The sequence below is a fragment of the Herpailurus yagouaroundi genome, unplaced genomic scaffold, assembly GCF_014898765.1.
Source record: "Herpailurus yagouaroundi ecotype Mexico unplaced genomic scaffold, PumYag 195, whole genome shotgun sequence".
NCBI lineage: Eukaryota > Metazoa > Chordata > Mammalia > Carnivora > Felidae > Herpailurus > Herpailurus yagouaroundi.
The window spans coordinates 2,035,155-2,062,586 of record NW_024412426.1 but is presented as its reverse complement, the minus strand read 5'-3'; the positions used below and the strand labels follow the sequence as shown (position 1 = coordinate 2,062,586).

Sequence of the window (27,432 nt, the reverse complement as noted above, 5' to 3'; positions counted from 1 at the left end):
TGGGGGGTGGGGAGAAGAGTGGGAACAGAAATAAAATCTGAATGACAGAAAAATCGCCATGGATTCTGAACTCTGGTTAATGAGGAATTGAAGTGGGTGCCTGAAAGTGGACAGTCAAGACAGAGAGTATTTTAAGAGGAAAGGTGAAAGTTGTACAAAAAAGAAAAGAAAATATAATTGCTGTATAATAAAGCTTTACTACAAATAATACTGATCATAAAAATGTAAATTCTGAAAACTGACTTAAACAAAACTGAAATATAACTATACTAGAGAAATGGGATATGGACAAATGAATGCGCAGGATGAAATAATATTTTATTTTTTTCTTATTTTTTTTATTTTTTAATTTTTTTTTCAATGTTTTTTTATTTATTTTTGGGACAGAGAGAGACAGAGCATGAACGGGGGAGGGGCAGAGAGAGAGGGAGACACAGAATTGGAAACAGGCTCCAGGCTCTGAGCCATCAGCCCAGAGCCCGACGCGGGGCTCGAACTCACAGACCGCGAGATCGTGACCTGGCTGAAGTCGGACGCTTAACCGACTGCGCCACCCAGGCGCCCCTGAAATAATATTTTAGAGGCACCTGGGTGGCTCAGTTGATTAAGTGTCTGACTCTTGGTCTCAGCTCAGGTCATGATCTCACGGTTCATGAGACTTGAGCCCCCCATCTTGGGCTCTGTGCTGACAGTGAAGAGCCTGCTTGAGATTCTCTCTCCCCCTCTCTCTTTCTCTCTGACCCTCCTACACTTGCTCTCTCTCAAAAAAATAAACTTTAAAAAAGTAAAAAGCTCATTTAAAAAATATTTTATCACTTTCATAATGATTAAAATTATTAAATTTTATTATTGACTTTGATTGGTTTTACTCGATAAATGTACACAAGAACCTATGAAGAAGACAATACTGTTATCCCATTTTATAGATAAAAATGGTTAAAATACATAAGGGCTCAGCAACCTGCCCAAGGTCACAAAGTTATTAAAGTGGTAGAAAGGCAGTATTAGAACCCAGGGGTCTTGACTCCAGAACCACATACCTGATCACTATGCTAATCTACCAGCACTAACTCTTAACCTACCATAGCAGAAAAACAACAGATGTCTAAATATTTTCAAAATCAAGAAAACACAAAGAAATTTTATTTACAATATGAAGATAAGCAGGAAAAAAAGCTAAAAGGGTTGAAAGCCTTTGCCTCTGCAGAGTAGGATTAGTGTGAAGGACAGAAGGACTAGGGGAATGCTCTTAGTAACTATGTAAGAAGTATTACTTTGCTTTAAAAATCAGAACTTTCATTTTTAAAGAAAGAGATAATTAAGACAAACGTTACAGACATCATAATTTTGCATGAGTCTAGATTTTAAAAGTGGATCTAACACAAACTAACACAAGTGTCTTGTGTAATAGAACACTTCAAGGTGTAATTCAACTATACTATTTCTACTCTCACAGTATACAGACTATAGCTTATTACATTACCTACTCTAAAAGAACCACTATATTAAAATCAACTGAGAACATTTATTTATACTTACAAGATGCTTTTAGTTGAGAAAGTCACTGAAAAATCAGTTAGCCCTAGCAGAATGCAAGACAACTACTGTCTTTTTAAATTAGTTCCAAATATAATAAACTCCTTAAGATAAAAAAAATTAATCACGTTCAACGCTCAACAACTACAACATAAATACCTTCTAATTTTCAAGTGTAAGTCATGTTAATGCTATACTTCGTCGGTCATCTTTTCTTCCTACCTAAGCTCACTTCCTGGGTGATCTCAAATAGCTTCATGACTTAAATACTATATATCCCCTAATTTATCTCCTATACTGAACTCTTCCCTGAATTCTAAATTTAGATATCCATCTGTCTTCTGATATCTTGAGTAAAGAGGTATCTCAAAGTCAACAAGTAAAATGCATAAGGACAGGATTTTTGCAATTTGTGATACAATTATGTAAGAATTACTCTTCGAAACCCCACTTTTCAGAATCTACCTAAAAGTAGACCACAAAATTCACTGTGACACTATTTTAATAGCAAAAATTTTACAACAAAGCAATTTCTATTGCTAGGCAATTAGTTGAACAAATTATGGTTGTGTTCACATAATGAAGTACAATGAAGCCAGAAAAAAGACTGAGAGATCTATGTTCTTTCTGATTTGAATTTGACTCTAAGGTACACAGTTTGTTTGGTTTTTTTTAAACATTTATTTATTTTTGAGACAGAGAGAGACAGAGCATGAACGGGGGAAGGGCAGAGAGAGAGGGAGACACAGAATCGGAAGCAGGCTCCAGGCTCTGAGCCATCAGCCCAGAGCCCAACACAGGGCTCGAACTCACGGCCTATGAGATCGTGACCTGAGCTGAAGTCAGACGCTTAACCGACTGAGCCACCCAGGCGCCCCTAAGGTACACAGTTTAAAGAAAAAGAAAAACAAGACACAAAACTACATATACAGTATTTCACCTTTTGTAAAAAGGAGAATATATACAATTCTTATTTGTTGATCTTAGATATATTTCTTACATCTTATCATATATATGTCATATATTTTTCTTATCATATATAAACAACTAAACAAATCCAGAACTGGAACGTTTAAAAATCTACTACATTAGGCTCTTAAAAAGTATGCACAGCTGAAGCAAACACAGAAAATAAATATAATTTGGGGGGGGGGCACCTGGGTGGCTCAGTTGGTTAAATGTCTGACTTTGGCTCAGATCACAATCTTGTGCTTTGTGAGTCTGAGCCCCATGTCAGGCTCTGGGTTGACAGCTCAGAACCTGGAGCCTGCTTCAGATTTTGTGTCTCCCTCTCTCTGTGCCCCTCCCCACTCATGCTCTGTCTCTGTCTCTCTCTCAAAAATAAACATTTAAAAAACTTTTTTTAAAGAAAAATATAATTTTTGAATTTAGGTCGGGAGTCCATGTGGGTTCACTACCCTATATCTTTTTGGTGTGTCTGAAATTTTTATTAATTAACAAAAGGGAAATATAATTCGAGATATAGCAATACCTTTCAATGGCTTCCATTTCACTTACAAAATACCAAATACGTTCATGACCTGCAAGAGCCTACACAATCTAGTCCTCCATTACTTGTCTGGCTCTATCTATTCCTTTCCCTGTCACTCTTGTCACTGACCTTCTTTCTGTTCTTCAGGCAAGTCAAGAGCATTCCTACCTCAGGGTCTTCACACTTGTTCCTTCTGCCTGGAATGTTCTTCCTTTAGATAATGGCATGGCTTACCCCTTTCATTCCAATCCCTATTCAGTTTCCATGGTCTCAAAAAGGCCTTCCCTGACCACCCTAAATGGCTGAAGAGGTTAAGCTGCAAGCCCAATTTCCTTTACCATGATTTATTTTTCTCCATTATCACTTCTCATTTCCTAAAATATGCTTTACTTATTCTCTACTTATTATCAGTCTCCCTCCTCTAGAAGGTAAGCTCCACGAGGGCAGCCCTTTCTGTATGTTCTCCTCTAGCACCTTTACCCAGCCTTGCACATACACACATTTGGAAATTTTAGGAATACATCAGGGATCATTACGTCTTATGAACCCTAACTTTCATTGCCCACATATGTGCAGTGTAAACAGCACCTCTCTTTTGTGACTTGTCTCATTTACCCTGCTTATAGTAGCTCTTACTATATACAACTTTTAAAATTTTAAAATGGTAAAATTCACCAACCTTTTCCTTTAGAGATTGTACTTTCTGTGACTTGAGAATTTGTTTCCCACCCTGAAATCATATCATGATTTCAAATACTCTCTTAGAAGTTTTTAAGTTAATCCAAATAGTATTTCAGTTTATGGCATGAAAACACAGACCTACTTTTATTTTTTTCCATATGGATAACCAATTTTCCCAGCATCATTTAATAAGTAATCCATCTTTACTCTGACCTGTGATATCATCTTTCATGTAAACTAAGTTTCCCGTGTATAAGTATCTGCTTCTGTTCTGTCATGTCTCATTAGAGTATATGCCTTATCTGGGCCAATTCCATATAATTTTAATTACTGTAACTTTACAAGAAGCTCTGGATAACACTAGGGCAAGTCACCAAAGCAGAGATGGCTGCCAGCTACCGTCCATTCTCTATCTCTCCTCTATCTAGATATGGAATCAACTTCCCAGATTTAGCTTGAATGGACACTTGGCAGAACTAGTCTCAGCTTCCCTTGTAGCCATGTATGGCCACGTGACTAAAATCTGGGCAATGACACGTGAGTAGAAGTCATTTGTTTGCAACTCTGGATCACATCCTAAAGAGAGCGGCTTTCAAAAAAATAAACAAATAAATAAAAGAGCTACTTTCTCCCCTTCCATTCTGGTGACTGAAGGTGGACATGGAACTTCAAACATGCCAAGGAACACAACACCTTAGGGCCCATCACAGGAAGACAGAAGCAGTTCAACAAGTAGAATCACCCACCTCTATCCTATCAGCTTAGCCTTTTCCATTAAAAGAGAAAAAACCTTTCTTGTTCAGTCACTTGACCTCTGATAAAGCAACCAAATGAATATTTTAATTACTATATACCCACCTCCCTACTATGTTCCTTTACTTCAAAGCTATCTTAGTTTATTCTTGGCTATGTGCTCTGCCATATACATTTCAGAACTAACGTGTACATTCCCTGAAAATTCTTGTTGGGTTTTAGGTTAGAATTGCATTAAATTTATAGGTTAATTTGGAGAGTACTGCCAATTTAAACATACTGTATTTCTACCCATAAAAATTATTTATCTCTTCATTTACATATTTTCTTTTATGTCTGTAGATAAAGCTTTTTTATTTTCTCTGTAAGAGTCATACACATCTTTTGTTCAATTTGTTCCTGGGTATATTACAGTTATCACAATACTCTAAGAATCTTCTTTTATTGCATTTTCTAATTGTTTGTTGCCTATTATATATAAAAGTGTGCCTTATTTTTATATAGTTATCTTGTATTAATCAAATTTATGGAACTCTCTTAGTCTAGTAATTTGTTTATAGAGTCTCCTGGAGTCTCCTGGATTTTCTACGTAATCAATATCACCTATGAATAATATTATTCCTTTTTAAACTTATACTTTCTATTTCTTTGTCCTGGCTTACTGTACCAGCTAAGATCTCCAGTACAAGGCTGAGTAGCAACACTCATGCTTTTAATATTTCATCATTAAGTATTTGGTTTATTACCTATTTTTGACATATGTCATTTATTAGGTTAAAGAAGTTTTTTTATATTCTTAGTGTAAAAGCTTTTATTACAAATGACAATATATTTTATCAAATGCTTTTCCTGCTTCTATTGAGATGCTCACATGACTAACATGGTAAACCTTACGAGCAGATTCACACGCAATATTCTTGGGATGGTCCAACTTGTCATATGTTTGTATGTTTTCCTCAACCATTGCAGTATTTGTTTTGCTAACACTTACATTTAGATTTCTAACTAAGATTAGTATGTTATTTCCCTCTCGTACTGTACTAACTCTGGTTTGGTATCAAGGTTATATTTTAGTCTCATTAAATAAATTGGGGGGGGGATGTTCCATTTCTTTCAGTCTCTGAAAGTTTTCATAAGGTTGGGTCCTTTTTTCTTTGAAGACTGAATGGCAATTGCCTGAAAAAAACCACTTATGATTAATTTAACTTTTCTATTAGTTTAAATTATATTGTTCTCTGAAACTGTCCATTTCATCTACAACTTCAAGTTTGTCATCAAAAAGTCGTGAATACTTTTAAGATTTTTTAAAGCTCACTTGTAAGTGCAATTACACCCCTTTTATAAGCCTAACATTATGTACGTGTGGCTTCTGTATTTTGTCTTTAATTAACCATGCTAGAGACCTAGCTCATACCTTCCAAAGTACTGGCATTTTGGTTCTGTTGATCTTTACTGTATTGCTATCTTTGTAGTCATTCCTTCTTTCTACTTCTCTAAGCTTATGAGATAGCTCTAACTTCTTGCACTGAACGTCTTCTCATAAATTTTCATTCTCTTTTTTTCTAACTTAAACATATATGGCAGTGACTTTATTTTAACGGCTACAAACTCTTTGGCACTATCCCCGTGAAGACTCTCCTCCCCTTGAACCCAGGCAGGCTTGTAACTGCTTATATGCCAACACAGTACAGCAGAAGTGACACCAAGTACCTCCTTCTAGGTAGATTAAAAAGTCACACAGTATCTACCTTACCTGTTAAGTATTGGCCACCATATGAGAAGTCTATGACTGTGAATCTACAGCTCTAGTTTTCAGTTCCTGTTTTTTTTTAATGGCTTTATTGATATATAATTCACCGTAAATGCCAACCTTTTTAAGTGTACAAGCTTCAGTGGTTTTCAGCATATTTGCAGAGCTGTGCAACCATTACCACTGTCTCATTTCAGAGCATTTTCATCACCCCAAAAAGAAACTCTGTACCCCTCGGCAGTCACTCTCCATTCCCTCTTTCCCTCAGCCACTGGAAACCACTAATCTGCTTTCTGTCTCTATGGATTTGTTTATTCTGGACATTTCATATAAATAGAATCATATAATATGTGGCCTTTTATGTCTGCCTTCTTTCACTTAGCATGTTTTCAAGGTCTATCCACATTGTAGCATGTACCAATACCTTACTCCTGTCTATTGTTGAGTAATACTCCATGATATGGATATACCACATTTGGTTTATTCATTCATCACTTCACGGGTATTTAGGCTTTTTCCACTTGGGTTATTATGAATAATGATGCTATGACTATTACAATACAGGCTTTTGTATGAACATAAGTTTTCAAATCTCTTGATTACACACCTAGGAATAAAATTTCTGGGTCATCTGGTAACACTATGTTTGACTTTCTGAGGAAATGCCTAACTGTTTTCCAAAGTGGCTGCAGCAATTCACAATACCATCGGCCACGTATGAAGTTCCGATTTCTCTACATCTTCATCAACACTTGTTATTGTCTTTTTTATTTTAGCCATCCTACGGGGGAGCGGAATGGTATCTCAACATGGTTTTGGTTTTGCATTTCCCTGATGACCTTCTGTATTTTTTTTTCAAATTTTTTTTTTAACGTTTATTTACTTTTGAGACAGAGAGAGACGGAGCATGAATGGGGGAGGGTCAGAGAGAGAGGGAGACACAGAATCTGAAACAGGCTCCAGGCTCTGAGCTGTCAGCACAGAGCCCGACACAGGGCTCGAACTCAGGGACTGCGAGATCATGACCTGAGCCGAAGTCGGACGCTTAGCCGACTGAGCCACCCAGGCGCCCCTGACCTTCTGTATTTTTAATACTGATGGTTCCCTAACTTTCATCTGGGCTTAAAAATGCATTTAATTTTTTTTTTAATGTTTATATACTTTTGAGAGAGAGAGAGTGAGCAAGCATGTGTACCACGGAATGTAGGCAGCCCTGGACAGAAAAGATAAGGAAACAGATTCTCCCTTCAAGCCTCCTGAACAAAAGCTTGACTTCAGCCCAGTGAAACTGACTTTGGACTTCTGGTCTCCCAAACGGTAAAAGAATAAGCTTGCGTTGTTTTAAGCCCCCAAAGTTGTGGTAATTTGTTACAGCGCTGTAGGAAACGAATACACATTTTAGTACCTGGAAATGGGGTGCTGCTGTAACAAACGTGTAATGTGTGGTAGTAGCTTTGGAATTAGGTAACGGGGAGAAGTCTGAAGAATTATGAGCAGCATGACAGCAAAGGCCTAAATTGTCTTGAGAAATATTTATTGCCTTTTAATAGAAATATGGATTCTAATGATGATTCTGCTAGTGAAGACAGAAAAAAATAAGGACTGTAGTAGGAAAAAAAGCCTATACTGTCTTAGGTCTAGAACACCTAATCAGCCATAAAGTGACCACTGTAGAAACAAATGTTAAAGGTGTTGCTGGTGAGAGGTCAGAAGGAAAGGAAGAGCATGTTACTGGAAATGGGAGAAACGAGATTCTTGTGGCAGAGAGCTTGGCTAAATCGTGTCCTATAGTTATATGGAAATTACAACTTGTAAGCAATGAACTTTGATATTTAGCTATGGAGATTTCAAAGAAAAGTGCTGAAAGGGGGCCTGCCGCTTATAGTAAACCTTGGGAGAAAACGGATAAATTGAGAGAACTTATAAGCAAAAAGGTGCCAGGCCTTCATGATTTGGAAAATCCTCAGCCTATCCAGATTGTAAATTATGCTAAAATTAAGTACTCAATGTCAAGAAAGCATGCTCTGGAGACAAAGCCAAGGGTGTAGCTAAACAACCTTTTGCCAGTGCCTCAAAATGAACAAATTCAGTGACACAGAGGGCTCTCCAGAGAGATTAGACATATGACTCATGGATCTCCCCTGCCATCTCAGTAAAAGCCAAGTACGGAGATGGAATTATCCAGGAAAGAGCTGTGGAGAGGCATGTTGTCTAAAGGAATGAATCCCCATAACATAATGAGAAGACTCATGAGGTTTTTGAGAGTATATATAATCACTGCCAGCTTGAACTGAAAGGGTCAAGAAGACGAAATGAAAGACTAACGGCCTCCCCAAATCCTACAGGCAGAAAACCAGTGCAAACATATGCTACCTTCCGAGAAAAAGGAAGGATGACTCCAAGGGTACAGTCTTAAACCTAAAAGGTAGACAGCCTCAGACCTCAGGCTGAGTTTTAGTTCCAGGCCACGAAACTTACAGGTTTTCCCACTTGCATTTCAAAATTGCTTAGTACCAGTGACTCCTTTCCTCCTTCCATTTTCTCACTTTTGGGGTGGCAACGTCTATAACTGCTATCCTATGTCTCTTCCATCACTGTATTTGGAGAGCAGGCAACTTGTTTGCTAGTTTCACAGGTCTGCAGATGGACAGGAATTTTAAGCCAGGATGGATCATACCCAGAGTTTCACCCATACCTGATATAAACGATTTTAGATGAGGAGTTAATGATATTTAGATGATGTTTTGGACTTTGAGTTGATAATACAACATAAGGCTTTGTAGATCAGGGTAAGGCACTTTGATTTTATTCCAGGTATAATGGAAATCCACAAAAGTGGACATACATTTAAAACCTGATTTAATAAAAACCTGATATAGATTCAATACATGTAAACCTGATACATACATATAATATACATACACACACACACACACACACATATATACATACATAGATTTTCTAAGTTTGCTTATTTTGAGAGAGAGAGCCTGTGTGCAAGCAGGGGAGGGGCAGAGAGAGAGGGAGAGAGAGAATCCCGAGCAGGCTTCCTGCTGTCAGCACAGAACCCAACAGGGGTGGTGCTTGATCCCGTGAACCACGAGATCATGACCTGAGCCAAAATCAAGAGTCAGATACTTAACTGACGGAGCCACCTGGGAGCCCCTAAACCTGATTTATACTTACATCATTGGTATGTACTGTAAGGAGATAAGAGTAGAAGCAGGGAAACCTGTCAGAAAACTACTACAGTTGTGTAGACAAGAAAGATAGGAACCCAGGCTACAATGATAATAGCAGGATGGAAAAAAGAGGATGGTTTAAAATTCTGAAGGCAGAAATGGCAGAGCTGGCTAATATATTAAATGGGAGAGACAAAGTGAAATATGCAGCTATTCCTAAATTAGGACCTGAGCAACTGGATAGACTGTTTTTTTATTTGCTGAGATGGGGAAGACTGAGGAAGGTATGGACTCACGTGAGAAAATCAAGACTTGCATTTTCGACATGTCAAGTTGTTGTTCTGACAGACATCCAGACAGAAGTACCAAGTAAGTAGGGGATGTAAGACCAGGAGCTCAAGGACAGCTTGGATGGATACATTTGTGTGGCATTTAAGAGAAAACTAAATAAAATCAAACAGAGGTAAAAGATGGAAAAATGAAGTAAGCCCAGGACCAAACTCTGATACATTCTGGTATTTGAAGGTCTGACAGAAGAAAGAAGCCAGAAAGGAGACAGACAGCCAAACAGGTAAAAAGAAGCTGAATATGTCATGAGAGATGCCATTTTACCAGAATCACTGATACTAATTACAATTATTCTACTTTATTTAACCTCCATATCCTCTACTCTATGAAAGTCCAGCTTAAAGTGCAAAAGCTTTAGCTCTGAGCATTAATTTTGAAGTATTTAAATATTTATGGAACATCCATCCACTGAGATAGGGCGCTGTACTGGATGTTGAGGACATACACACAGAGATTGAGACACTTTTTTCATGACATGGCTACTGTATAATTTTTTGAAATTTTCATCACATACTTAAAATTCCATAGGAAAGCAGGACGAAGCGAAAAAGCTGGACTATTATAATGGAGAGAAATCTGGGCAAGGCATTATGTGGATAGGAATCGAGACAGCAATAAAGAGTAAAAGAAGAACCATAATAAAAAGGTATGTTCAGACCATCATCTATCCCATCTGTACTCTTCTCCCCACTGTAGCTTTATGTTCCCACCGTAGTCACAAAAGACCCTCTGAGCCTTTATCTTCCTCTTTTCTAGTTGTCTCTATTCCTGTCTTGATCCTCATCACCTAACTCTAGCTTTAACAGCTTTTGATTCCAACTGCTTTGTACGGTGTCTTCTGCTGTCCCGCCAAATAAATTCTGTGTTTTAAAAAGTTTTGGTGGGACCAGGTAATAACTGTAAAATTATTTACAACATCTTCAGAATTTCTGGGCTAATATATTACAGAAGATTTCAAAATGTTGACCTAGAGGAAGAAAACAATGTACACATTTGTCCCCTCTCTCTCTCTCATTTTAGGTAAGAAGTACAAATCAACAATGACGATAGCATGAACACCGTAATAAAAAAATTTGAGATTTCGGGGAATGGACTTCGATTTTCTCCTTTGTGTTACCAGAAGAAAGGTAATATAGATAAACTACACTATATTCAAGGAAGGAGACTGTTTTTAAATGGACAGCAATCACAGGCAGTGACACACAAACCATAGTGTGACCACGTCAATGATGTTCACACAAATTCCCCTACAAAGGATTATAAATTGCTTTCAACTCTAAACAAGCTGAGGCTTTCAGACCTGTTGAAGACTTACTGAAAATATGCTCAATTTTCCTGGCATGCCAGGAAGACTCACCTAACACAAATAATGACACCGCCTCAAACCTCCTTAGGGTGAAATATTAGGGACAAAAGTGCTGCTAGTTGGCCAGACTCAGGAAGGCGAATTCAGTTTTTAAGAGAGATGTAAGAAAAATAAAGTCTCCCAACCTTCAAAATAGAAAAGAGTATGGAATTTATAAGGATTTCCTCCCCTGACCTCCCCAGGTATACCTTTTCCTTTCCTCACAGCACGTCACCGATTTGGGATTACTCATGTGTGTGGGGACTCCCAAGGTTCTCCTGATTCTTCCAAATCTAGAGAATACCTGGTTCCTTTCCTCCCACCTAATAACTGAATTACCTTTCCTGGGGCCACCTTGTTGAACCACCCAGTTGTCAGGTGGCTCCTTCTAAGGAAGCACAGACAGTTGTTGGTGTCAAAGGATGTTGTGGTCTTTGGACATGATCCCGATTTGAATTTCAACCAACTCCTCACATCTCTCTGATGGGGTACAGTAATAGAACAGAAGTCAATGGGAGATCAGCATGCACTCAGATTCCAGATTCTGAAAGGGAACAAAAATCAAACCCTCCATTCTTTGCCTCTGCACCATGTCTAATAACCAACATGCTAAGAAACCAGGCTTTATCAGCCCAACAAAACTAAACATAAAGTAACAACTCTCAATAACCACATAACAAACAACAGGTACTTTGTGAATGTTTAAGTCTAATAAAAGTAACAAATTAATATTTTTTAAAATTTTTTAATGTTTTTATTTTTTATTTTTGAGACAGAGAGAGAGAGAGAGACAGAGCACGAGCAGGGGAGGGGCAGAAAGAGGGGGAGACACAGAATCCGAAACAGGCTCCGGACTCTGAGCTGTCAGCACAGAGCCTGACGTGGGGCTTGAACCCACAAACCGTGACATCATGACCTGAGCCAAAGTCAGACGCTTAACCAACTGAGCCACCCAGGCGCCCCAAAAGTTAATATTTATTAAACTGTATACTTTCTAAGTCCAAATTATCTAACATCTTACTAAAATTTAACATACATTGTGAAGTGTCCATTTTGTATCTGAATATCCATGCAGAGGACTGACTTACCTTTTCTAATACAGATAAGTTCATGTACTCCACAGGTTCTTTCTCCACCTGTTAAAAAAATTTTTGTTAGAAGTTAAAAAGAGGACATAATGTGAATGTGACTATTACAAAGAACTGTTTTAAATTAGCTTCTACCAATGACCTCAGGGAAAAAAGTTTACTAATTTTCCTTAAACTCAGCTATATGATAACTTCATATTTGGAATTTTCCCGAACCCATAAATTAAGATCTTATAAAGTCTTGGAATGAAGACACTTCATTCAAGTATGTTATTTTTAAATGGCAGTCTTCTCAAGAACAAGTATCATATCGCCATTTCCTAAGTACCTCTTCACATCATCTAGAAGAAACACCGTAGGACCCACTTTGGTATTTGAGGTTTAATATATACAGGTAAGTTACTATGGAAGGACCAACCTTGTAAAGACACTATAGTTTATCACAAAAATGGTATAAAATGAAATGTAATCTTTCCCCATTCTTCAGCTACCCACTCTTATAAGTCTGTAAAAAGATAAATTTAAAAAACAGGATGATAAAAACAAATTTAACCAAAAGCTTACTTTGAGTATAATTAATATAAAAAGTATTCTATCATAAAATTAATGTTATTGGTCACTGTAGAAATAGATACTCCTTCATTCTGAAACAGAATGCCCCTGCTTTAAATGAATGTAAGCTAAATGAAATTTTGTAGTGTTCTATATATGCATGACCTTATAATTATGCTGTGAATTATGTTTAAACTTTGCATAATAGAAATATTAAATAATTTAATCTTAGCTCATTACAAAAGTTAAGTTATAAGAAACAGAAATATCTTACAGCAGTAACATGAGGTAAAATCCATGATATCCACTAAAAAAAGTAGGTCATCTGAGAAGCAAGTTAAAAAACCAGAAAACAGTATTTCTATTGCTAAAGTAGGTTAGATCTACATTCTAATTTGGTTGTAACAACGCCATGTTTGTGATTATTATCAACACTATAGACTAATCACCAGTTATCAGGAAGATAGACTTAGCAAGAAGAAATACCTACCTTAAAGCTCTGATTATAAAATGCCTATTATTCAGCAAATCTCAGTGTAAATACATTGGGTCCTTACTAATTAGAATATTACCAATGAGCAACCACTGATTACTTGCTGAAGGGCAAGAACAAGCTGTAACTGTATACTATGTATCTTTAATATTGAGAAGACACTAGTCAAAAACTAGAAGGAGAATGTTTACCAAATTACAGAAGAAACTACTTGCAAGAGATTTGGAAGAATCATGTAACAACAATAAAATAACTATACTGATGCCATCACTGATGTTTTCACAGGCTACATAAAAATATTTTTTATATGGTCATTAAGGCCTATTCTCCAGAAAATAACACCTACAACTTAGTTTGCCTTATGTACTTAATTCATGTTCATAAGACTGTACTTGTTAAAGCCTGTATTTAAAACCAGACTTTCAGGGCACCTTGGTGGCTCAGTTAAGTGAAGCATCCGACTTCACTCATATCATGAACTCACAGTTTGTGAGTTCGAGCCCCATCTCAGGCTCTCTGCTGTCAGCACAGAGCCCACTTCAGATCCTCTGTCCTCCTCTCTCTCTCTGCCCCTCACCCCTCTCAAAAATAAACATTGAAAAAAAAAAAAACCAGACTTTCCCCCATATTTAATGCAAATCAGTTAGGTTTTAGTATACACATCTAATCTCAAATTAAGTGCATAGTTTGTACAGCCTAAGTGCTAATGGTAACATAAAACTATTAACAGTAACATAAACTATTAGAATCTAAGACTTTTCTCAAAACTATAAAATGACAAGGAAAGCTAACTCCCGCTTTTAAAAGTATTCGATTCATCTATATCAAATGAAAGAACTTCATAAATAAAAAGCTAAGTCAAATAATTACTATATTTTAAATTTACAGCCAATAGATAATTGTCAAACGTGTCAAAGTAGCACAAAAATCACATAACTAGAAAAAGTGAGACTGTGCTCTACTCTTCCTGATATTTGTCCCCAAAATTCTAACCAACAAGGGAGATCTCAGTGATGTACATGTGGAAATCAAGAGCAATCACTATTATTACTGAAATGGAAAAGAATATTAAGGACAAATAAATGCCAGGCAATAAAGTAAAATTTAGGAAAAAAAAAACCCCTCCCTTTTAAAAGTACAAAAGAAACACAGAAAGCTAAATAAAAGTTACTATATTACTGGACCATGAAATCGATATTCCTTTGGTTTTCAATCCTTTTTGAGACCAGTAAGACTGTTTAGGAAAAAATATGCATTCTATATGCTAAATGTGTATGTTTTAAAGTATGTGTTTGGGAGTCAAAGGCTTAAATACTTTTTCAATCAGAGATAGTGAACTGTGTATAAACTTTATGCCTTGTTTTAAAGTCTCTAAAAATAAATCTGAAAAGTTTCCAAGTGAGTCAAATTTGCAAGCAAAAGGCAAGTCATTGTAGGCATAGCTTGACTTAGATATGGTGGTAATTCAAAAAGTGGTTTACTGATTTTGAGAGTATAATGCATAAGGGGAATGATTTTTTTGAGGTAGATACATATGTATATATATGTATGTATATATACATATATAACAAATATGTATATCAAATACATAGAAGAATGATTATTTGTATATCAAATACATACAAGAATGATTATTTTTATTCAGCTATTATTGGCATATAACACTGTGTAAGTTCAAGATGCACAAGCTGATTTGATACATTTATATATCGCAATGATTACCACCATAGCATTAGCTAACACCTCTATCACATTACCTAATTATCAGTTGTTTGTTATAGTCACAATTAAGATCTAGTCTGTTAGCAATTTTTTAAGTTTATAACACAGAATTGCTGTCTAAAACCACTATACTGTGCATTAGATCTCCAGGACTTATTTATCTACAGGTTGCAAGTTTTTTCCCTTAAACATCTTTCCAATTCCCCCACATCTCCCAGACCCTGGTAACCACCATTCCACTCTCTGTTTTTACAAGTTCAGCTTTGGTAGATTCCACATTTAAGTGATACTATACACTATTTGTCTTTTATTTTTATTTTTTTGGATTTAAAGGAATTTCTTTCTTTTTTTTTCTTAATATGAAATTTATTGCCAAATTGGTTTCCATATAACACCCAGTGCTCATACCAACAGGTGCCCTCCTCAATGCCCATCACCCACTTTCCCCTCCCTCCCACCCCCCATCAACCCTCAGTTTATTCTCAGTTTTTAAGAGTCTCTTATGGTTTGCCTCCTTCCCTCTTTGTAACTTTTTTTCCCCTTCCCCTATGTCTTTTATTTTTAATGTTTACTTATTTTTGAAAGAGAGGGAGACAGCATGAGTGGGGGTGGGGCGGAGAGAGAAGGAGACACAGAATCCAAAGCAGGCTCCAGGCTCTGAGCTGTCAGCACAGAGCCCAATGAACCCACAAACCATGAGATCATGACCACAGCTGAGGTCGGACACCCAACCTACTGAGCCGCCCAGGCGCCCCACTATTTGTCTTTTTGTATCTGACTTATTTCACTTATCTTAATGCCTTCAATCAAGGTCCATCCATGTTGGCAGGACTTCCTTCTTTTTAGGTCTGAGAAATATTCCATTGTATATACATACACCACATTTTTATCCATCCATCCGCTGATGGACACTCAGGTTGTTTCCTTATCTTAGCTATTGTGAATAATGCTATAATAAACATGGAAGCACAGATGCCTCTTCAATATATTCTTTTCATTTTCTTTGGATACATACCCATTTGTGGCACTGCTGTATCTCATGGTAGTTCTATTTTTAATTTTTTAAGGAATCTCCATGCTGTTTTCTGCAGTGGCTGAACCAATTTGGAGGAATGAGTACTCAAAGTAATAAATTAGCCAATCTCTTTATTTTTTTTTAATTTTGTTTTAATCTTTATTTTTGAGAGAGAGAGAGTACAAGTAGGGGAGGAACAGAGAGAGAGGGTGACATTGAATTCGAATGAGGCTCCAGGCTCTGTGCACAGAGCCTGACGCAGGGCTTGAACTCACGAACCACGAGTTCATGGTGGTTCCCCTAGCACCCCTAGCCAATCTCTTTAGAAAGAGATGTCTTCTGTTAAAATGAATAATTATCCCCCAAATGAACTCCTATAAATAAAAATTTTCACACATCAAATTTACTTCAAAGACATAACAATAATGAAGACTTGGAGACCATAACAGAATGACAGAATATAAAAAGGCTAGAAGTCAGAAATAAAGTTGTCTAGCTCAATCCAGATAAACAAACTGAACCACTAAACGTTAAGTAGAGTTGCCCAGGGTCACTAGTTTATTGCCAGAAAAAATAATTAGTACACTAGGGTTAACACAGTAAGAAATTTAAATATCAATTTTTCTTCACTTTTACAAGTAAAATAAAAATTATGTAATTGTTTTCTAACCCTCTCAGGTAATTAAAATACAAGTCAGTTTCTCAAAACTATTCTTGGAGATAATACCAGCATTGCTCTTGAAATAATCATCTCAGCAACATGGAAATGAGAGATAGAAAATGACAAGCTTAGTCAAAGTTACCATCTTTTCCCTCAGGCAAACCCATGTAGGAGCATAATATAAACTGGCAGAATCCTCTACGATTGGCTTAAGTACATAGTGTAAGAGGAAATAGATGTGTATGGGCACACACACACATACATACATGCTGCGAATGTGCGCATGTGTGTGTTTGCCTATGAATGGACACATGATTGAGAGTGTGCCTGGGAACTAGGAATTTCTTTTTAAGTGGAGACGAGGTGGGTGATAGGGACTTACAAAGTATGTACTTTTCCATATGCCTACATAAGGAAAACATGTGGGGAGCCTGGGTGGCTCAGTTAAGCATCTGACTCTTGATTTCCACTCTCTGGTCATGATCTCACGGATTCATGAGATCAAGCCCCATGTCAGGCTCTGTGATGACAGCACAGAGCCCGCTTGGGATTCTCTCTGCTGCTGCTCGGCTTGTGCGTGCGCATGCACTTGCTGTCTAAATAAATAAATAAACTAAAAAAAAAAAAAAAAGAAGGAAAATATGCAGTGATGCTCTAGTCCCACCAAAATATGGCCAGGTATACAAAAATGCAATTAAACCCAAAGATTTAGTTCACTGAAAATGGATCTAGGAGTCCTTTCTGAAATTGACTTTACTTTGTCTACCATGTTAACTTTGACCAATAACCTAAGTCACTACAATTTACAGGCAATATTAACTTCTCAAACAGCACAAGGCTACTTTGGAAATACCTTAAATTCTACCTTATCTAAAGATCAGCAAACACATGCATTAAAGTGGTCAAAATTAAATTAATGTCTAGCTTACACTGATAAACTCTGTTATAGCTAATTGTTACAGCTATATATAATAAGCATGAAATGTTAAATATTTCCTGTTAATGTTGCCAACTACCACCTTCCCCAACCAATTTAACTCATTCAGACCACAGTCACTAATCTATAGATACCTTTCAGTTTTAACCCTAATTAACTTATTCAAGGAATGATACCAATTTTGGTGCCTAATTGAAAGCACAGTATTATGGAAAGACCATGGGTTCTGAACTGAGTCAGGCTTCAGTTTTCAAGTCAGCATCACCTAGTATTGTCTTTGTAAACCTTGTGCCTGTAAGAAAAAATAAAAATAACGAAACACATTTGTAAAGTAGTAATAATAGTTAACTCCAGGATGGAAAATAGCTTTCCTAACCGTACACCAATTCTGGGCTATTAAAAGTAGCTGCTGGCATGGGGTGGAGGGCAATGTTGAGAAGGATTCTGAAACAAAGTTGCTACTTGGTGAGATGTTAAAAAGACACTTGAAGGAAACAGATGACTGCTACAGGAGAAACAGAGAACAGTGCCATGCATTTGCCGTCCACACTGTGATAATGAATACATGATGCCTAGCCCGTGGTGAGCACCAAAAAATGTTAATTCCCTTTGCATTCCTCACAAGGACAAAACTCAAATATGCCTAGAGACAGAAAAGATTCTGTATGTCTTCTTCTCTTCTACAGCATTAGTTACCAGTTAATTTCAAACACTCTCCTGTGTAAATATTCCAAAATAAACATTAATCTTCTCATACTTCTTAACTTATTCTCTTTTTAGAAATTTTCTTAAAAACAACAACAACAACAAACTTTTGGGCCTCCAATCCTCTGGGAGTTATCCTCCCAAATTGGAATTCTTTTATTTTATTTTTTATTGTTGCTCTTCAATTACTAGAGTTAAAATAATCTGAATAAGTATTTTCTCTCTTTTTTTAAAGTGTTTATTTATTTATTTTGAGAGAGGGGTAGAGAGAAAGAGGGAAGAGAGAGAGAATCCCTGTCTCTGCACTGTCAGCGCAGAGCCCAACACAGGGCTCAACCCCAGGAACCGTAAGATCATGACCTGAGCCAAAATCAAGAGTCTGATGCTTAACTAACTGATTCACCCAGGCGCCCCTGAATAAGTCCTTCCTATATTTACTTTTACACTCTTTTTATTTATAACATTCCTATACCATAGCCTAAGTTTTGAGACATATATTCGGCACCATTCCAGCATCACACAGAACAACCAAGTGTACCTCTTTTCATAACAATATCTTAGAGTACTTTATAATTTGCAAATCTTGCTAAGTACAGTATATCTTTTGATCCATATAAGTTCCTATAAATTTATTCAATAATTTTTTTCCAGGAGGTACAAGTTTATCTTATAAAAGTAAATTTATTGTTCACAAACATAACCCATTTTTCCTACTTCTGAGGCACTTTTACTTCAGTTTTTAAGTTAATTAAGTTTTTGACTGTTTAGATGCTCATTAAGATAACACCATAAATCCCTGAATAAATATATGCTCAAAAAAAAAGGGAGCATACTACTGGGGAGCCTGAGTGGCTCAGCTGGTTGAGCGACCGACTTTGGCTCAGGTCATCTCAGTGTTCCCGAGTTCTGTGCTGTAGCCCAGAGCTCGCTTCAGATCCTCTGTCCCCCCTCTCTGTCCCTCCCCTGCTTGCAGGTGCATACTCACTGTCTCCCAAAAATAAATCTAAAAAATTTAAAAAAGGTATTCTACTTAATTTTCTACTTAAAACACCTGTGTTTTGACTACTGCACCAGTTCATTTGTTAAAATTACTAATATGCATTATTGTATTAGTAAGTTCAAAATGTTGAAGATACTTTTTCATTAAAATCCTCTATCTCCTGATGACTCCTAATACAGCCTTACAACTGTAATGTTCTGAATGTACACATGGATCTTAGAAGTTTGTTTTTAAATAACTTCCTAGATAAACAAATTCCTGATGACAGTTTGCTGCGTTGTCACTATTTCTTCCTTCTTAAAAAAAAAAAGTCAATCAAGGGTTCCAATTTTTTAGGTTTCAATTAAGATTTTACTACACATACATACGAAATATGCACATAATTATCTTATTCAAAAGTCTACAATGTTTCATTGACAGTAGTTTGTTGAATCTGACGTTCTCCCCCACAGGCTTGTCACGTTAGGTATAAACTAGGTAGGACTTGGGAGTGGAGGAAAGAATGAAGTCAGCTAACTGGAAATCTTCTAAGACAGTCTACTATGCTACTACACATATGCTATGGACAAACACTACAATCACTTTAAAGAAAACAATAACGCAAGCAGCATTACTCAACAAATAAATAAGCCAACATGTGGTTCTCTAGCTTTCTATGCTGGCCTGTGCCACTGTGTTCTAACACTACCTAAACCAATGAAAAAAGGAAATGTTTCTTAATGCAACTGTTTCTCTAATGCTCCCTAGGTTTTTTCTAATTTGGTTTAGTGAGTTAGGACAGAAACCTTAAATAGACTGTAAATTATTCAAGAGTAATTACAGAGAGAGGTCTCTGAACAAACATACTTCACATCTAGACATATCCTAAATCTCTGCAAAACATCAGGAATTTTATACCTGCCGAAAGTCAAAACATCCCTTTTAGGAATATCATTGATTACACTGAACTGTAAATCCTCCAAAAATAAACTGCTCGATAAACTGTCTCATTCTGCCACAGACTGCAGACAGGCATGACTTCCTAATTCTATCATCCCCCATTACATCCTAATGAGCTCTTACAATAACATGGAAAGCAGGAAAGGAGTGTGATGTTCTCCCTCAGGACTTGTAGCAGAACATGTTTGTATTGGGATTTCTTAATTCGATACTTCAAAAGTCCAAATTCTGCCTTGGAAATCTTAGAGTCACAACAAACCTTCAAAAGCACCTCAGAATTGTACTGATGATTAAAAAAGTACGTATGTGGAAGTGTGTGGTAAACGACAAAGTGCCTTATGAATAAAAGGTATACACACACACACACAGATTCTTTCTAATATAGTTTTCTTTTATAACTTTAAAATATGTTACCTAGAAAGGTAAAGTAGTTAACGTTGATATACAGCACATTAACAATAAAAGTGAGTACTTTTACCTCTATTTTGATAATCCTATGGAAGTCAGAAAAATGTGGAGTGAGGGAAGGAGGGGCATAGGTCAGATCATTAAAGGCCTGCTCTAACCTGAGGTTTTAAATAATTTATATGTTACAAAGATAACTAGCAACAGTTCAGAATATGGGTTGGAAGGAACCCTAAAACTGGTGCTAACAAGAATAGCTAGGAAACTAATACAAGCCCTTTAATGAGGGGGAATAAACTAAAGTATAAGCACTAAGCATCATAAATTCGTTTGAGATGTAGACTTGGCAGGACTTAGCGACCACCAACCCGGGGGGGGGGGGGTGAATTTTAAGACAAGGTTGATTTCCAGATTTCTATCTCAGATGTCTGGTTACTTAAAAATGACACTCAGATGGTAAATTTGCATAGAGTGGGGATACAGAAACTGGATGTGGTGGCTGTGATGACAACTTTAGGACATTTTGAATGTCCCAAACTAAATATTTTGGATTGTTGTGGAACACCCATGATATCTAGCTACTATCTGAAAATATAAATTAGGAAAACTCTGTGTGGTTTTATTAACAGTGCACTTTTATTTGCTTTTTTAAAGTCTACTTATTTGGGGGGAGGGGAGAGCACAGAGTCTGATACAGGGCTTGAACCCACCAACTGTGAGATCACGATGTGAGCTGAAACCAAGAGTCAGATGCTTAACCAGCGGAGCCACCCAGGCGCCCCAACACTTTTCATTTTTTTAAGTTTTTATTTAAATTCCAGTTAACATACAGTGTAGTATTAGTTTCAAGGGTACAATATAGTGATTCCATACTTCCATACATCACTCGGTTCTCATCACAAGAATTAATAGTGCACTTTCAATTTACTGCTCCAGAAAGCTGAACTAGAAGGACTAGTAGATAGACAGAAGTTAATGAATGGCAGATTTTTGGTCAAATACATCTGGGAATCAATGTAATCAACATCTATAATTTACAGAATTCCATTCTAACTATTCAAAAAATATTTGTGGACTATATACTATACTCAGATACTGTGCAACATGTAAGGAGTAAAAAAATGAAGAAGATATTACCTTCTGGAATTGACAGGAAAGACAAATTATAAACAAGTGATTACAAAATTACTCAATATGTGCAATTACAGCAGAATGTGGAGAAGATGAGAACAGGATTAAGAATGGAAACACAAGGGCACCTGGGTGGCTCAGTCGGTTGAGCGTCTGACTTCAGCTCAGGTCATAATCTCATGGTTCACTGAGTTTGAGCCCCGCATCAGGCTCTCTGCTGTCAGCACAGAACCTGCTTCGGATCCTCTATCCCCCACTCTCTCTGCCCCTCCCCTGCTCTCTCTCTCTCAAAAATAAATAGAAACATTGAAAAAAAAAAAAAAGAATGGAAACACAAAGAACATTAGGCAAAGAAGATGAAGGAAAGACTGAGAAGTAATCAAGAGAGAGGAGAAAAGTTCCTAAACACAGGAAATGGTTAACAATGCCAGACTGACAAAGGCCAACATTACAAGAATTAAAACACTGGATGAAAACTATAGGTCTTGATAGGCTAGAGCAGACCAATGATTCCCAACATGATTACCACCAGACCTCTAGGGTAACAATAAGGATCTGTAAACTCTTCAATATTTCAAAGTGCTTTCTCAAAATTGTACTTTAATTTAAGATAGGTGGGGTGCCTGGGTGGCTCAGTCGGTTAAGCGTCCGACTTCAGCTCAGGTCATGATCTCACGGTCCGTGAGTTCGAGCCCGGCGTCGGGCTCTGTGCTGACGGCTCAGAGCCTGGAGCCCGTTTCAGATTCTGTGTCTCCCTCTCTCTCTGACCCTCCCCTGTTCATGCTCTGTCTCTCTCTGTCTCAAAAATAAATAAACGTTAAAAAAAAAAATTAAAAAAAAAAGATAGGACTAAATTCTTTTTTTTTAATGTTTATTTATTTTTGAGAGAGAGGAGAGAGAGAGAGAGACAGAGAGAGAGAGAGGAGGACACAGAATCCAAAGTAGGCTTCAGGCTCCAAGCTGTCAGCACAGAGCCCAACATGCGGCTCAAACTCACGAACCATGAAATCAAGACCTAAGCTGAAGCTGGACACTTAACTGAATGAGCCACCCAGGCACCCCTAGAACTAACTTCTTTACCTCTGACTGGAATTATATTAGATCAGTGTGGTAACACCATCATCATATATTTGTCTGAGTCCTGACTAGCACTTACTTTCTGATAAAAGGAGGAAGTGAATGATTACTTAGTACGTACAATATGGGTTTTATATAAAGGAGGAAATAAAAGTAACCCTCAGTACTTAAAAATCTAAATTCAAGGGCTAAAATGTGGAGCCAGAGCTAGGAAGAATATGCTTAACAGATACAAATGATCTGTTCTTTGAGTCAAAACACTGGTTTGCTATGCAAGGGATTGAAGACACCTGATGTGAAAGAAGTCCAGGTGAAAGAGACTCTATGATTTTGGTTCATTTCAACCTCATCTTGAGCCAACATACAGTTCCAAAAAGGCTATGCTAATATTAAGCTACATTAATAGGATTATGCACAAGATAAGAAATGGCAGAACAGTTTTAAATGTATGCTACTCAGCAACACATCTGGAATGGATTTCATTTCAAACTTTAAAACATACATACAACTATACACCATCCAGAGGAAGAGCTGGTTATTCTGTCTAGAAAGTGTTCAAAAGTTGTCTTCAAATGGCAGAAGGGATGTCATGTATATAGGGAATAGAGGGCTTTTAATTTATTGCTCCAAACGGCAGATCTAGGAGTAGTAGTTAGACAGAAGTTACTGAATGGCAGGTTTTTGGTCAAATTCAAAGACCTCATGAACTGTAAGAATTATACTTCCACTTGGCAGACATTGTTCAATGTCCACTGGCACATGAGTTCAATAAATTCATCCCCATTGAGTGTTTTTATACAAAAGATGATTCATCCTTTGTTGTTCACACCGTATTGTAATTACATGACTAAAATTATCTGTCTCCCCAACTAGAACATGTGCTCCTTGAGGGAAGGAGTGCAGTCTTAGTCATCTTTATGGCCCCATAGAGTCCAGCACAGAACACTGAGTACAGCTAGTGCTCATTAAGTCTGCTGAATTAACAGGTGAATGAAGGGACTGAATGTTTTAAGAACCATTTCATTGGGAAGAAGGTTGAATGAGATGCCCCCTTGGGCCACTAAAATCCTAAAACGTCTCTAGTACAAAGCCATCATCCAGAGTTCATTTTACTTCATAAAACAGCATGGGAGGGGTGCCTGGGTGGCTCAGTTGGTTGAGCCTCTGACTTCAGCTCAGGTCATGATCTCGCAGTTTGTGAGTTCGAGCCCCGCGTCAGGCTCTGTGCTGACAGCTCAGAGCCTGGAGCCTGCTTCAGATTCTGTGTCTCCCCCTCTCTCTGCAACACCCCCCCACCCCCGCCCGTTCATGCTCTGTCTCTCTCTGTCTCAAAAATAAATAAACATTTAAAAAATTTAAAAAAAAAAACAGCATGGGAATGTGCTGGGGTGGAGGGTGCGGGGGGCAGCTGGTGGCTCAGTTGTTTTTAAGCGTCCGACTACAGCTCAAGTCATGATCTTGCGGTTCATGAGTTGGAGCCCCATGTCAGGCTCTGTGCTGACAGCTGGGAGCCTGGAGCCTGCTTCAGATTCTGTGTCTCCTTCTCTCTCTCTGCCTCTCCCCTGCTCAAGCTCTGTTTCCCTCTCCCTCTCAAAAATAAATCAACATTAAAAACAATTAAAAAAAAAAAGTGTTCCAGTATGTAATAAACAGCACAGTTAGACTAACCTGACCTGACATCTTTATTTGAAATGCTAATACTAACTTTAGTCTCTATACCAAACTAGAAAAAGTATAATTTCCAATCTTTATATTAAGAAGGCTTTGACAAATGTTTAAGTATTAAAAAACCGATGAGAGTATCTAAAACACAGAAGAATCTCTAGGAGAATTTCAAAAATCTTGTTCCTTAAACATACTAGTAGTAAAAGGCAGAACAAAATGCCATCAGTTAACATAAAAAAAGGAATCAATCACATTTAACTGTGGGGTAGGAAAGACTGAGAAAAAGAGGAAAAACTAAAATATATCAAGAAATTACAAGTTACAAGATCAGATCCAGATGCTATTATACCTTCTGCATAAACCTTTTTAGCTTTACCACATCATTAAGAAATACTACCACAAACTGGTTGGGGAAATAAAGTACAAAACATTAATCAGTGGATTTGGTTGCTGGGTTTTTAACCTCTAGTAAAAAGTACAATAAGGAAAAGAGTTTGAAAGTACCACTCTGGGTAACAGGAATATCAAAGGTTATGAAATAGATCTTGTTCCCAGTGCTAACCATCGTTTTGGCTAAAGTAGCTACTTGAAATGTGTGAATGTGTCTGAAATGTGTGTCTTGCATATAATAGGTAGAATCTCTTAAATAAGCATAAACACAACTAAAGTTATTTTGGAGGATGCAGGATCTGACAAAAAGGAACCCCCAGAGCTGTATGTTACTGGTGATTAGTCAGTCACCAAGATGGGAAGTGCTCTGAAAAGTTTTGTTTACGAGGAACACACATAAAATCTGAGCTAATGAGGATACAGCCAAAGGTACCTCGAACATCTGTACAGATGATGTGAATCTGTACACACGGACGTGCACCCAGGTAAATTTTACAAATTTTCACTGTCTGAGTTAAGCTCAGAAGGACACAGGCTGGAAGATGGTGCAGTCTTTCACATAAACATCCTAGCCGTGTGATACTAATTTTCACAATATCCTCCTTAAAAGCAAAGCAAAATACAGACACTTCCAAAAACATGGAACAAGAAGAAAATACACTTTGATGGCAACTACCTCATCTGGCTAGGTGGTAAACACTAAGTATTTCGAAAATACGAGTATTGTTGACACTAACACTTAGTGGACTGATACACACGCAGGATTCTAAGAGCGTGCGTTTGTTATTTCAGATGTATTTACTTCTCTTTCCCAGAGAAAAAGCAGTTTTGAGTGTTAGGGGAAAAAACACTTGCGGAAATTAACTTCATCCCAAATTTCCTAGCCCCCTAACAGCAGCAAACAGAGGGGAATGGACGAAGAGTGCGGTCCAGCGTCAGCTCCAGAACAGGGACTAAGAATGGTTAGGACTGGGACAGCAAAACTGGACTTCCAGTTTGGTAGCAAAGCGGGTACTTGCCGGAGGAGGGGGTACGGGGGGGTGGGCGATGGAAGGGGCTAAGCCCCGCGGTCCCTCGCTCCCCGGGCCCGTCCCGCGGGGCTCTGCAGGCCCGCACCGGAGCCCCACTCGGCGCCGCCAGGCACGGCACCTGTCAGGCGCACCGGCTCCTCCCCGCGCCGGGCCCCGGGCCGAGGCCGACTGGACCGCCAGGGCCGGAGCAAGTCGGGCGGACCCGAGGCGCCGCTCCGCCCACCCGTCTCCCGAGACGCGGTCTAGACCCCTGCGCCTCCCCAGCCGGCTCCCCTCCCGCAGGCGAGCGCCCCACCCGCGCCACGGCCTCCCGGGCGCCTCGGAGCCCCGCTCCCTGGGCGTTCCCCCTCCTCCCTCACCGCGGCCGGCCTCCACTTACCTTCAATCGCCATGATGTGCTCGCCATGGACCGCACCAACTGGATGGCGGGGACGGCGGGCCGGCGTGCGGGCGGAAGACGCACGGAGTCCGCCAGCCAGAGGGGCGGGGCAGGCCCCGCAAACGCCCGGCTGCGCAGCCCGGAGGGGAGCCGCGGGCGGGGCGGGCTGGGGCGGGGCGGAGGAGGGGCGCCCCGAGCGTCCGACTGCTGGCCGCCGAAGAAATGGAACCTTCCCGGGCTGCCGCCGCCGCTGGCGGCACGTGACGCCGCCCCGCCCCCACCCCGCCACCCCCACAGCACCTCGCGCCGGGATTCAAAATAGGTGCCCAGTCTGGGGAGCCCCGGCACCTTCGCCGGAGACCGGCCCGAGGCGCACTGAGCATGTGCAGGAGGCTCCGACTCGCTTGGCCCGGGGCTTCCCCGGGCCCAGGACCACGGCGGAGGCGTACGCATCTCGGGTGCTGGCAGCATCCGTAGCCGAAGAAGGAGGAGAGTAGGGAAAGGATGTGGTCAGGACCATGGACAGGTCTCCTCGCTTGAAGACTGGGCTCGGGGATTCCTACCCAATAACTCCTTGTTTAGGTAATCTGAAGGTCTGTTTTGGTTTTGCTTTGCTTTGCCTGAATCAGCCAAGTACTCGCCTCAGATCTCTGCTCTGGGGTGAAGAGACAGCTAGTTGGCAAAGAGCAAACAGGAGAAAGGCATCCTAAGGACAGCAGCTTCCGTTGCGCTCCCCCTATCTCTGTTTCTCTCTCTCTCTCTCTCTCTCTCTCACTGTCTCTGTCTCTGTCTCTGTCACGCACACACACACACGCACACATTTCTGATAAAGCTTGCCACTACCCTGAGCTTGGTTTCCACTTTGGAAATAGGAGTTGATATTTATCTCCACATTATAAACACACCTTGAGGCCATACAAAAGTAGGGATCAGACAGTTTTGATAAAGGGCCTGAAAAGCATGTCACATGCAGCTTTTTTAAAAATCTACAAACCTGTGGGTGTTATGAACAGTTACAGGCCAATCTAGAACACAGCAACACTTAGCCCCTTCATTTTTTACCTAAAGTACTTGAACCACTCAACCATTTACCCAATTCGCAACTTCATTTGGTACTGAGAGTCTGGACAATCAACAACATTGAGGAATAGGGAC

General features: G+C 38.8%; 1 protein-coding gene and 1 non-coding gene across 5 annotated transcripts in view; both read right to left on the bottom strand.

The window, feature by feature from the left end:
- Positions 1-26,393, bottom strand: part of SYT14 (synaptotagmin 14) — a 221,638-nt gene extending 195,245 nt beyond the window's left edge. For 3 of the 4 annotated variants that reach the window (XM_040446356.1, XM_040446357.1, XM_040446359.1), the window contains exons 1-2: positions 26,278-26,393; positions 12,176-12,223 (exon numbers count right to left, since the gene is read on the bottom strand). In XM_040446356.1, the coding sequence (XP_040302290.1) occupies positions 12,176-12,223; positions 26,278-26,290 (61 nt within the window). In that variant the 5' untranslated portion in view covers positions 26,291-26,393. Of the gene's footprint in view, positions 1-11,426; positions 11,632-12,175; positions 12,224-26,277 lie in introns of all 4 variants that reach the window. The other variant, XM_040446358.1, reaches the window with a different exon arrangement.
- TRNAQ-UUG (transfer RNA glutamine (anticodon UUG)) lies at positions 11,961-12,045 on the bottom strand. Its single transcript has one exon. It is a non-coding gene; the product is annotated as a tRNA-Gln (tRNA).
- Positions 26,394-27,432: the final 1,039 nt, after the last annotated feature.